The 12,831-nt window shown below is 41.8% G+C and overlaps 1 protein-coding gene across 4 annotated transcripts in view; it reads left to right on the top strand.

Moving 5' to 3' along the window:
- Positions 1–3,459: 3,459 nt before the first annotated feature.
- Positions 3,460–12,831, top strand: part of BLTP3B (bridge-like lipid transfer protein family member 3B) — a 61,681-nt gene continuing 52,309 nt past the window's right edge. For 2 of the 4 annotated variants that reach the window (XM_055711328.1, XM_055711327.1), the window contains exon 1: positions 3,464–3,687. In XM_055711328.1, coding sequence (XP_055567303.1) covers positions 3,644–3,687 — 44 coding nt within the window. In that variant the 5' untranslated portion in view covers positions 3,464–3,643. Of the gene's footprint in view, positions 3,688–11,172; positions 11,320–12,831 lie in introns of all 4 variants that reach the window. The other 2 variants (XM_055711329.1, XM_055711331.1) reach the window with 2 other exon arrangements.

Genomic DNA, 12,831 nt, shown 5'->3' with positions numbered 1-12,831 from the left:
AAAGGGACCCAAGATGAGATGATCTGCCACCCTGTCCAACTCCGTCTTGAAAACCTCCGATTATGGGGGCTCCACCATAACCCTGGGGAGGTTGTTGCAGTGATTTGATTCTTCTTGGTGTAAGTAAGTTCCTTGTATCAAGATGAAACCCATCCTGGTGCAACTTCTGCTTGTTGCCCTTTGTCTTCTCCTTGTGAAGACACTGCCCACATCCTCTTCGTAGCCACATTTCAAGTGCTGGAGTACTGTGATAAGGTTACCCCCAAAGCCTTCTCTTCTCCAGGGAGAACAGACCTAACTCCTTCAGTCTTTCTTCACAGGGCACATTCTCCAGCCCTTTGATCATCTTCATGGTCTTCATTTGGACCCTCTCCAGTCTGTCCACGTTTTTTTGAATTGTGGGGACCAGAACTGGACACGCTACTCCAGGTGTGGCCTGACAAGTGCTGAGCAGGTTGGGATGGTCACATCTCTGTCCCTGCCAGTAATGCCCCTGCAGATGGAGCCCAGGATCCGATTTGCCTTCATTGCTGCAGGCGCACTGCTGACTCCTGTTGGGCTTGCTGTCCGCTGGCACCCCCAGGTCCCTTTCACCAAGACCACCACACATCCTAGCCCACACTGGGCTCTTTGGGTATGTCCGTCTCAGGTGCAGGATCTTGCACTTGTCTTTATGATTAATTTTGCTTCATATATATGTATTTTGCTTACCATCACTAGTATGTTTGTTGTTAACCAATAAACTAGAAAGTGCATTACAGTTTTGTATCTGTAGGTAATTGGCTTTCCTGGAAATATCAGAACTTAAAAATAACTACTACTGTATATGATGACTCTTTACCCTAACAAGCATCAAATGTCTTCCTATGAGCCAGGCTGTTTAGCAGAACACACAGCAATCTGACTTTAGACCAATCCTCTTTACCTGCTTGTCAGTATCTTAAGGACAGCATCCTTAATCCCTGCTCTAGCAGATACATTCTTTGGTTCTTGAGGAGAGGTCACAGGAATTATCAAAAGCCTGTTTTTCCAGTTCAGGAGTTTCTGAATTCTTTTAAAGTACACTGCAAAGTGTTGGTTGCTAAATGAAGAAATCCTACATAGCAATGTTTATAAGTGCAAAGTAGTCAAGAAGGCTAAGCCACTCTTTGCAGTTATCATATTAAGGTGACAACTGATGACACTCTGTTACAAAGTTCTTCAAAAGGGTTGCCTTCCTCTGTTCAGAGCAGGAATTGGTCTTTGGGACTTTGTATCAAACACCATTTTCACAATAGAGGCGGTCTAATTATCATCAACATGCAAGCAGAAATTCCTTTGCTGGCAAACATGCAGCTGTGATTTAGAGAATCAGTCCAAAGTCTTAATAAACATTGTCTGGGGCTATCCTGATACTAATTTACATCAGGTTCTAAGAAGATGTGTCAGATACTCTGCTCAAACCAAAGGATAAGCTGGGCTTATCAGATGCTCTTCTAATTCCCTGGGGTGGTGGTGAGGTTGATCTGTGAATTTTTCTCCATTTCTCCATTCAGTGTGCTTTAAGAGATGGGAGAGAACATGAGGTCATGATTCAGATCAACCCTGCCAGACAGGAATACTTCTGATTTCCAGTTCTGATGTCAGTGAAGAGCCTCTGGACTTTCTTTTTTCTGCCAGAGTTATGCTTGTGGGATGCTTGAAAACACACATCACAGGTCCTGCTTTCCTTGCCCTTCTATTTTCTGCTTGAAGAGAGGCAGATCCATCATGATTATGAACATCGTTTCTCCAAGATATTGGCAGAATTTTTTGTAGTTGAGAAAATTGAACTTAAACCAGGAATAAACGTGTTAGCTTTTTACGCTGCTCATTGCCACTTTATAAATCTCCTTTAAAGAATATAATGAGGTCAGTATTACACAACTGTCAGAATTTTAAATGCCTGGAAAAAGATCAATTGAAAATGTTCATCTCCTGACCTATTTTTTCTGTTACTGCTTCATGTTTCTGACTTAAAGGTCCTTAGGGTTTTGGTTCATTGCATGTAAATTATGCATCTGTTACGTACATGAGAAGCAAAGAAAACAGTATCTGATGTCTTTCCTCTGCAGCTCTAGACTATATTGTATAGCTGGGAAGGCATCATTCATAGAGAGGTCACACCTGAAAACCTTGTTAGTTTTAGAATTGTTATTTTTTTTCTTTTCCCAATTAATACTACAGTTTAGGGTATTTGGTTACCAGTAGTGAAATTCTTCAAGATACCTTTTATGAATGAGGGACCCCTCAGAGAAAGGGGTTACTGGATGAAAAAAGCCAATACAAGATATTTGGGTTTTTAACTGAGTTTTGAAATGTATTTATTTTTTAACTGAGAATGCTTTTTAACTAGCATAAGAAGCTATTATCTCAAAATTAAAATAACTTGTAGGCTTCATACTTGCCACAGATACCCAGTGACATGTAAGCACCGGGGGCACAACCTGTTTTACAAGTCTGTGCGTTGGAGTAATTGATGAGAAATTAATGTTAAGGGAAAATACATGTATTTTCGTATGAAATTATTGCCACATCATTATATGTTTCTGTCAGTATGCTTAACTTTTTTTTTTTTTTTTTTTCTGGCCTTGTTCCGTTTATGTGGTGCTGTAGGAGCAGCAGGCATCCTGGCTTTCAGCTGGGCCGACATCAGGCTGTATGAGCACCTCTTCCACCTTCCTCTGGAGGAGTAGAAGGCAGTGTCTGCTTCATTGCTTCTGTGCTTGCTGGGTGTATCATTTTGGAATGATTTTGAGGACCCCAGGTAGAAGCAAATTTGAGGATTGCTTTTTGTAGCTGGCAATTAATATTAATTATAAAACAGAAGTATAAAAGGATAAACTTCTCACTTGGCTAATCAAGGTGAACGTATACAAGAGCTAGAGTAACAGAGTTATCTGGAAAACTAAAGCAACTCTAAATATCTCTCCTGTTTATCACCTCTGCAGGTCACTCGGGAAGAGCCGGGCGTGCAAGTGTTAATGGCACCTGCGGAGCTAACAGCACTTTATCAAAGAGGAATTCTTGCTAGGTAGGAGAACCAGGTGGGTTTTTTGTTACTCATAACGCCTTTTAGTGGCATTTTCTAACAGGTTTCCAACAAGCCTAACAACCGGTACCCCGGGCGCCCAAGGTGCCGGGGAGGCGGAGGCCGAGCCCCCTTGGGACACGCTCCGCAGGCGGGAGGAGGGACGGAGCCGCCGGCGGGGACGCACAGCGCCGCCGTGGCAGCCCGGGAGGCGGGAGAGCCGCAGCCGCTGGCGGAGGGAAGGCGGGCGGCGCGGCCCGCGGCGGGCAGAGGCTGCGGGGGCACGGCGGAGCCGCCCGGGCGGCAGTGGCGGACAGCGGGCCGCGAGCACACGGAGGGCGGGGAGGTGCTCCCGGTGCGGCCGCTCCCCGCGTGGGGCGGTGGCTCCGGCCCGGCCTCCCCGCTGCCGCCCCGCCCCCGCCCCGTCACTAGGCGATGCTGCAGCCAAGATGGCGGCGGGCGCCGAGTGAGCGCGAGCGGAGGCAGCGGCCCCGCTCCCGGCAGTCTCCCCGCCTCGGGCAGGGGGAGGCGGAGGGATGAGGCGCGTCCCCGGTTGCGGCTGGTCGTCGTGAGGGGCGCGGGCCGGCAGGCGCCATGGCGGGGATTATCAAGAAGCAGATCCTGAAGCATCTCTCCAGGTCAGTGGGGCGCCGTGCCCCGGCTAGGCTGGGAGGGGTGAGCGGGGGGCGGCGGCAGCTCCTCCCGGTTCTGCGCCCCCGGGCGGGATGCGGGGGGACCGGGCTTCGTTCAGCCAGTGGAGGGTGGAGCTGGAGCCGCCTCCTCGGGAGGGCTGCCGGAGGCGGCGGCCCGCCGCATGTGGGGGGCTGCCTGGCGGTGACAGCTGCACAGATGGCCCCCAGCCCCCCGGCTCGGTGCCCGGCGGCCCATTGGGGTGCGCGGGCGCCCGCCCGAGGAGAGGAGGGGGCTCGGCCTGCCTGGCGCAGCGGGAGTCACCGAGTGAGTCACCGCCGGGCTCCGGTCGCCCCCCCGGCGGGCAGACGGTGCCCGCCCCCACAGGCCGCCGTACGGCGCGGAGCCGGGGCTGCCGCGGCACCGGGCCCGCGTCCCCTCGGGCGGCGACGGCGCAGCCCCTCGGCTGGGGCGCTGACAGCCCCCCCGGCCCCCAGCAGCCCGTGGCGGCGAGGAGGTGTGTGAGGGGGAGGGTGGAAAAGAACGGGGGACGAGCGCACGCCCCGTCGGTGCTCAGGGGCGGCGGCGGGGGGGCCACACGAGCCGCCCCCGCTCACTGGCCGCCGGGGGAGCGGGCCCGGCCCGCGCAGCGCTGGGCGCCGTGACGGCCCCTCGCAGCCGCCGGCGGGGCCGCGCAGCGGGAGGTGCGGCCGGTTGCGAGCGGTAAGACAGCTTCTGGGTGATGGAGATCACATCTAACGTGCCTCGTGGGTTAAAACGAACAAAACCCAACCAACCAACCAAAAAACCCACTGTAAAATTTTGTGGTTGTCAACGTCGTGTGCTTGAAAGATGGAAAAACTGCAGAAAGTACACAGTCTGATTGATACGGTTTTCAAAAGCCACACTACATATGTCCCCTTTTCTGAAAAGACACAAAAACGTAGTAGGTACTTGATCTGTCCTGATACGTCAGCGTTGTTGTTCTTCAGAGCTTACTTTTATAAACCAAAAAACATAACCTGAAATATTGGTCCTTTATTTGCTTGGTTTTTTTCAAAATGTTTTGTTCTGGTTTTGTGTGATGTTTCTGAAAGGTGTTTATTTTCATCAGTGCTAATAAACAGAAAATCAACTGAGATGAAATGACAGCTTGTCATCTGACTAGTCTGTTGCTGATGCATGGGGAAAATGCAATTCTGATTCCAAATCCTTTGATATCTATTTGCTAAAGATGATGTATGAAGCAGTAATAGAATAATTTTTCTCCTTGACCCTACTCATGAGTTTTGTAGCAGGGAATGCTGGTAAAGAAATCTCGTCTTCACATGAAAATGACTGAGCACTGTACAAATGGAAATGCTGTTATGAAAATGTCACCAGCCTTGAGTCAGTTTTCTAATCAGAAATGTGCATGGAATCGCTGGACTTAATTGACTTACAGAGCTTACTTCCCATAGTGCTCTTTAGCAAGGTGTATGGAAAGAGAAGTGAACTCTAGTCTTTGTGCTACAGGTTAAAGTCTAAAATGTGTTTGGGAACCGGGCATGAGTAACATGAGCTATATTTTGTCTAGTTTTTCAAATAAACTAATGAATTGATTAGAATTAATCTTTTTAATGTTGATAAATTTTTTTGCTTCCTTGTGTGATAGGAGGGTGCTTATTCAACAAGACTACATCAAGCAATTGTGACAAATTTTAGCATTTAAAAAAAGATTAGGGGATGTATCTAACCGTCAGGTCTGCAAGTTAAAGTTGAGGCTCACGATCTGCACTATGTAGACATGGAAGGAGTGTATTTGCTACCTAAAACATAGAAAGTATTATTATTACACCCCATATTATGGGTGTTCTTAATCGCATGATCAGATAATATCTTTTTTTTTCCTGCAGAACTGGTGCTTCAGTGGTTGCGAAAGTTGGTTACGTCAGAAAACCAAATTCAAGTGACATGACCACCTGTAAATCTGGTGGCTTTTTAAATTTCAGGAACTTGGGTTTTCAACAAAAATGATGATGTGGTTCTTTATTTCAGGATTTTCTTTTAATATGTTTTATAAGAACATGGTTAGGGCAGGTTTCACACAGTTTTATTTCAGTGTGGAGCCAAATACGTAAGTAATTTCCTTTAATACAGAGGTGCCAAAGAACACTTTCACTTTGTACTCTAGTACTGTATTGGTTCCTGTTCTTCAGTTTTCATAGTTCCTCAAAACTGATGCCTGCTTGCCATCTTCAGCAAAGCAGGTATTAGTGGCAGGATGAAAATGAACTGGAAGAAGTCTGTATATAATAAAGGAAGAGTGGAAAGAATTACCCTGTTTACTCAATTTACTTTCATTTTTTTATGATTATATTTCTCTTGTATGTTTGTACGAAGCCAAACTTAATACGTACTTCAAAAAACAAATAGAACTTGAATCTTCAGTTACGTAGAAGTACTTAGCTTTTTTGCCGCAAATCACAGAATGGTTCAAGTTAGAAGGGGTGTCTGGAGGTCTTGTCCAGCTTCCCCAAGTCATCGTTGATTTAGCAATATTTGCCATGAAGATTGCTGCAGTATCTGTTACTACTGTGTTAGCAATTTTCAGCTATCTTACTATCTAGATTCTGTATATGTAAATTTATAAGCATTGTGTCATTCAGCAGTACAGTTTCCATTCAGCAGTTTACAGTGCTTTTAGATGAACTGATAGGAACACCGGTGTTGTGAAGGAGCCTTAGCTAGGGAAAATTTTTACGTAGGTATGAGTCTTTAAGGTCTGAGAACAAAATGAAGAGGAAGATCCAAACTGCATTTTGGAACAGTTTTGTTATCTGAATTACTTTTTACTTTTGTAAAAGGTTTTTCTTACTGCTGTGTCACAGCTTAAGAACAATGAAGGTAGTGGAGTTTATTTACTCAGTTTATAACAAACTTGTATATTATGTTAGGATCTGGTGATGAGTTTTTAGCTTTCTCAGTTTTTTTAAAAAACTTCAAAAATATAAGCAGCGTCCTCTGTCTTTAACATGTGTTGCTCCCCTCCAAAGCTGGGGAAAAGAATGGAAAGGAAGGCGGAGGATGCGGAACAAAATACCTCTATGTCGTTGTTCTTGTTCTTCAGATTACGTGGTGCTTGGCGTAGGATATGAAACTATATTTTTCTGCTAAGCTGAAGAGATGAATTTGTCATATGGAGGCTTGAATTTCTGTCAGCTCCATATTGTGTTAAGGTGTGTTCTTTCAAATGGGGTTGGTGGAGTGTCTTTATTTCATAATATATGTGCCCTAAAATGAAACAAGTATCTGGATAATGGCCTTATCCTTTAGAAAGGTGGGAATAAGACACTGTGTCTAGGAGTCTTTTGTGTAGTGTTGGGATTACTTACTCTTAATGTCAAGGTCTTCCCCAGTGAACTGAAACTTGTGTTGAATCTTCATTTTTGCTGTTACATGTTTTCACGGGTGAGAGATTTCTTGTTGGATAGTACCTTTTACTACAAGATTTTCTGTGCATTGCTTTGCTATGGTGATAGCAGATACCCTTCAGCATTACTTTTTCCTCAGACTGTAGGCGTGTATAAAACAATACTAAAGATTTCCAGCAGGACTCTAGACTGTACTACACAATAGTGTTTCTGTTACACTGTCTGTGGTTATAAGGGGATCATCTCCACCACAGGGGTTTGAATCTTGAGTTACTAGGATTCAAGACGCTGACAGAAATTGGGTGTTACTGACACAGACTTGTGTAAGGGTTTTTCAGGTGTTTTCCCATTTTGGCTTTTAGTTATCATTGACTGGAATTATCTTTTCTAGTTAATGAGTGGTCTAACTGAGTCTTCTGTGTAAGCATCTGCAATATCCACACCTTTCTGTGGGGAAAAAAAAAAATTGCTTATCAAAATTTGTCTAGGAAGCATGAAGGAAAGCTTACACACTGTGGCTCTACGTTGAGTTAAGTAGCCCCACTGAATACTACATTCTTCATCTCAATCAGATATTAACTCTTAAGTTTACCAATGAGAAGACTTTACAAATTACATTCTTTGTTTGAATCTTGTTTGCTGTTTTCACAAAGAAAACAGTAAGAGGCTTAGAAGTATTTTATATGGCTGAAACCCGAATTGTCAGTTTGTGTCATTAATGTTCTGCCTGAACGTAGACGTTCTTTACTTTTACTTACCTGAAGTAATAGATGTGAAAACACTAATATTTCAATAGAAGAAAACTGCAGTAAATTTCATGACAGTTTTTTCACTTTGTAGTTCAGAAGTCATTCTAAAGTGCATATGAAGATTGATTTTACAGATTAGCATATTAATTGAATGGATGTCGGGAATCAGCTGATCCTGCTATAAACAGTGATATTCTACATCATCTGGGACAACTTTACTGCTACCGTGTCCTGCTTAAGTATTTGACCTGCATATCACCCTGCTTTTATACTATTAAGATGTGCGGTTTGGTGAGGGATGTTACCATCTCAAGAAATCTCAGATGACTCCTTTTGGAATCTACCAGTGTAACACCTTTATTTGGTCAGAATGGGCTCGTTCGTTCCTGTAACTAAATGACCAAAATTGTTTGGATGAACTTTGAAACTAATGCTACTAGCAGAAGTAGAATTTTTGCTTATTTTCAGTTTTGTGTATTCTACTTCTATCTCACTTGAATTTTGTGAAAATTTTCAAATTGTTTTAGCCAGCCAATGAACACGAAGTGCTTACTTTTTGTAGAATAAGTGTAAAACGACTTATCTCTTTGCTTGTACTGAAGATTTTATAGTTATTCTACACGACTGACTTTATTGGCTTGTGTAGTATGTGGGGAAAAAACACGTCACAAAACACAATGTAGATGTAACAATCTACATTATTCTGAATGAATCAATCTCTGTTGAATGCGAATGCTTACGGAAATCATTAGCATAATGTCTGTCTTAAATGCTGCACGTAGTGAAAGATGGAGTCTGAAAAAGGACAGGTAGTAAAGCAGAAGTGCTTGAGACAGCAGAGGAGAACAAAGAGAAAGAGCAATTTAAAGTTACATTATAATCCTGTATTAAACTCCCTTATGTTTGAAATTCAGTACTTTTTGTATTTAAGTGGAGACTTCATGCCAACAGTTTTGTCTTTGTGAGTGTGTTGGTAATGTTCTGATGAGCATAAAGGAATCAATAAATGTTTTTTTTTCAGCAAATGTAAAAACCCTTCACTTTATATTATTTTAGTAGCTTTGTGTCATATTTTACTTTAAGCTTTTGTAACAGATCATCTTGTACAAGGCCAAACTGAAATTGCTGTGGTGCTTTATGAAATTATGAAGGTATTTCTGAGATAAACGAGCAATAATGTATTTGCTGGTAGAATTCTTAAACATTATATTTAGTAAGATTTAATATTAAATCTTGTGTTATATCCCAGAAGATCGTTTGAAGTTTTCAGTAGCATTTCTGTTAATAAAATAAACAGAATTTGATATCTAGTTTTCAGTTTGTTTTATACTATTTTTGCAAATGTGTTATAAATCTGGATGCTGTTTCTGCAGATGTTTTATTTGTATAATGAAAGTTCTGCTGAACTACTTTGAAGTCAGACAACTTACGCATAAGTGATAACAATTAGTGCATTTGCAGAATCAACAGGAATTAGCAGCATTTTACTTGTGTAGTATACAGTCATTTTCTTTAAATGACTCTTAGTTTTACTGGGAAATAAGATTCAGAACGAAAATTATGTTGAGGATTACTTTGTGTTCAAGTAGCTGATGCACTAGTGTGGAGCGTTCTCAGGAAAAAGGGTATCTAAATAAAGCCTGTGAGGATTAAAATGGTGTCTGTCCTATGTTCAAATGATTATGGAGTATGTAAGAATCAAAACAAAGCCCCAGTTACATTTTTTGAAATTTGGTATTTCTACTGCCAAAGCCCTGTTGGGTTTTTTTTTATATCAAAGGTGGATAAAAGTATCTACTAAATACCTTTCACAGTGAGGTACTTGTTAAAGTGTATTTTGTTTTATTTTTTTCTTTCTTCTACAAGCAGATTGGGCAAAGGAAATTACATAATTTCTGATAAAACATTAATGGAATTATAAAGGCATTTATAAATTCTTGCAAATCGTGAGAATAATTGCTAATAAGTAGTTAGAACAACATATCTATGTTTTGGCTGCTTGTGGGGGAGCCCAGGTTTCTCAATCTGATAGCTCCTGCAGGATTTCTTCTGTACACCTTTGTGGAGTTGGTCCTAACCAGGGTTCAGATCCATTGTCTCCTCTTTTCATGAAAGGAAACAATAGGGGAAAGTAAGAAAAGCGCTATAGCTCAGGTGGTGGCTCTTAGTACTTCCAGGCTCCCCTGCATCCATGTATGAGCCTTGCTGTGTAAGGAATGCCCCCAGCACAGGTTTTGTGACAGCTCTGCCATGCAGCTTACTGTATAGCTTTAGAATACCAGAGCTTTTAGTTTCTCGGAGAAGTTGGCTGCTCCTGTTACCTGACTCCCAAGGAAGCAATCTTGGGATCCAGCTACCCAGGAATCTGGAAGTTACGTGGTTGCTTACTTCTGGAACAGTTTTCATGTAGTAGCTGCTCCCATTGCTGGGGATCTCAAGGCCTGAGAAAAATAATAATTTGTAACTAGGTATCTGTAATTCACTTGAGTGTAAATCTCTTAAACACTGGTCAAATATCCCAACAAACTGCCTATCAAGGGCACTGTCCAAACGCTTGCATTTTATTGTACTCCAAAGTGTAAAAGTGTAGGAATTAATTATATTTAGGCTGAGGCATCTTTTCAAAGTGAAAAGAGTTATCAGAAACTTTCTTTAGTTAAATTACTACATGCTTTGCCAAGTTAAAGATTTTAATTTTAAAATTATTAAGAAACTTAATGTACTAAAATTTCATAGCTTACAAGATCAGAATGTTAAAGGTGTGCAGGTCTTTGTGGCACCACTCCAAATTCCAAAACAAACCCAAGAAGTCCCCTTTCCTTACCTCTGTCTGTAGAGTCATGTTTTACTTTTGTGGATTTTGAATAGGTGAAGTTGAGACACGATGAACTCACAAATAATGTGGGCTGGGAAATCTCGAGCTAGGCAAAACAAAACAGTACAGTTGTCTCCCATTTCAAAATAAAATAAAAACATCTTATGCTGTGCCTCTGGGCTATCTTCCTTCACACGTTCCAAATACACTTACTGAGTAGCTCTGAAGCCAGTTTGCTGTATTATATGGACCTGTTCTGCCTGATTAAGATTTTCTCCATAAGCTGTTTATTTAAATAAACATGGCTGCAGTATTGTCGTATCAGACAGCATGGGGTATTCTAATGGGAATCTAGGATTTTACACGGGTCTGTTTCCTGTTCTATAATGTCATGATGTGTAACAAACTGTTGTAACTGCAGTTCTCTTTAGCTAAAACTCTCTTACATTATTGTATCACTCCTTTTTCCCTTTGAACTTGATCCCTTGTGTGTCCCCTGTGTCCCGTTCCCTGCAGCGATCCCAGCTGGCTCTGGTGGAGATTGGTTTGCTGTGAATATCCTTACTACCAAAATGAGTACCAGAAGCTTCTCGGAAGCCCTGGCAACTGACCACTTGCTTTCACCAGGAATAGGGGCCTTTTGTCTGAATACCTTGCCCTCAGGTAACTTCCCCTCTCCCACCTTTAGAGTAAGTGTAAGAGGTGGTATGCATTTATATAAGTTAAGGAGTGAAACTGAGCTCTGTAAAATGTTAACTGGGTTTTCTTTCTTGTTTGTTTTTTGCAACGTGATTCTGCAAAAAAGTAATTGCTTGCTATGCAACTGTGTTTTGGTTTGGGGTTTTTTTTCAAGTCCTAATCTAGATTTGCAAAACTGGTTTGTGAAGTAAATGAACAGTCCCATTATAAACATACCTTTGTGTATTTTTTAAATATAATCTTCTAGGTGTGTTTTTTCAATATCTTTAGACTATTTGACTTTGGCTGTTTATCATGTACACCTACTTAATTCCTTTCCATAACTTGATGTTTATTAATTCTGTATTGGTAGATATGTGAAGGATCCATCAGCGTTTTACCTAGTTTACGTAAGAGAACAGCTGAATATTTTTTTTCAAATAGTCCTTATAGTTAATGTTGTATCAAAAAATCTTATTTTGTTATGAGATCTGATTAGTTAGCATTAAGATTATAATCTGCTAATGTCACATAAATAAATGATGCAGTTTCCAAATGGCAGATGATGTCATGTTTTTACAGTGCACCATTATTTCTTGATTATAAATCTATAAAATTATTTTGCATCGAATGGACTTTCTTTGTATTAGGTGCAGAATGTTGTATTTTGAGTAGGATTTAATCGTTTATCAGGTACAAGCAAATTCTCAAAATGTGAGGTGTTATTTTCTTTTGGCCTACAGTGTGCAAGTTGCGTATACCTTGCCACATATGGTTTAGTATATTAAGAATTTTATGTTACCTATTACTCAATGTATGCATTAAGGTCTGTCATGTATATATATAATTGTCATGTTTGAAACAAGATTTTTGGATTTGACAGTACTGACTATTTCTGTGCTTGTGTAAGTGGTATGCAAAAAGGCTCATGGAATGGAAAAGCTAATACCGATCTGTCTGAGGATTTACTGTAAATTAAAGAGAAATTGCTTGAGCAGTATTTTACTTACAAGATGATTATCGTGCAGCGTAAGCTCCTTGTTTATGCACAGTGCTTGGCTATGTCTGAGCAGATGTGCTGCATGACACATAATTAGATAATAGGCGTTGATGACAGCAGCTGTTTCAGTTCTGCCTGTACCCAAAGAGCAACCAATACAGTTTTTCCAAACAGAAAGAAGATAATTTCCTGTACGTATTATTACAGAATTAACTAGAGGAAGCTTAATACACTGTCAAGAGAGTTGGTGGGGCTGTCAGTGTTTCAGAAAGTACGGAATGGGTCTAAGGGGGTACTAAGCAGCCTTTAGAAAGTCAGCTGGAGTGGGAGTCCCTGCTGAAGTCCTTCTGTGTTGTGATGCAATTATTTGGAAGGCATCAGCACAGCAGTACTATTTATTGCTTCACCTTCTAGGATGGGAGAGGTAAGAGGGGTGGTGTGACACTGTACCAGACATGTTACACAGGTATGGGCTGGTTGTTGAGTCAGGGTCCTAA

This window comes from Falco cherrug, chromosome 5 (assembly GCF_023634085.1).
Source record: "Falco cherrug isolate bFalChe1 chromosome 5, bFalChe1.pri, whole genome shotgun sequence".
NCBI classification, from domain to species: domain Eukaryota; kingdom Metazoa; phylum Chordata; class Aves; order Falconiformes; family Falconidae; genus Falco; species Falco cherrug.
Note: the sequence above shows the minus strand (reverse complement) of the source record. Positions and strands in the feature narration are given on the sequence as shown.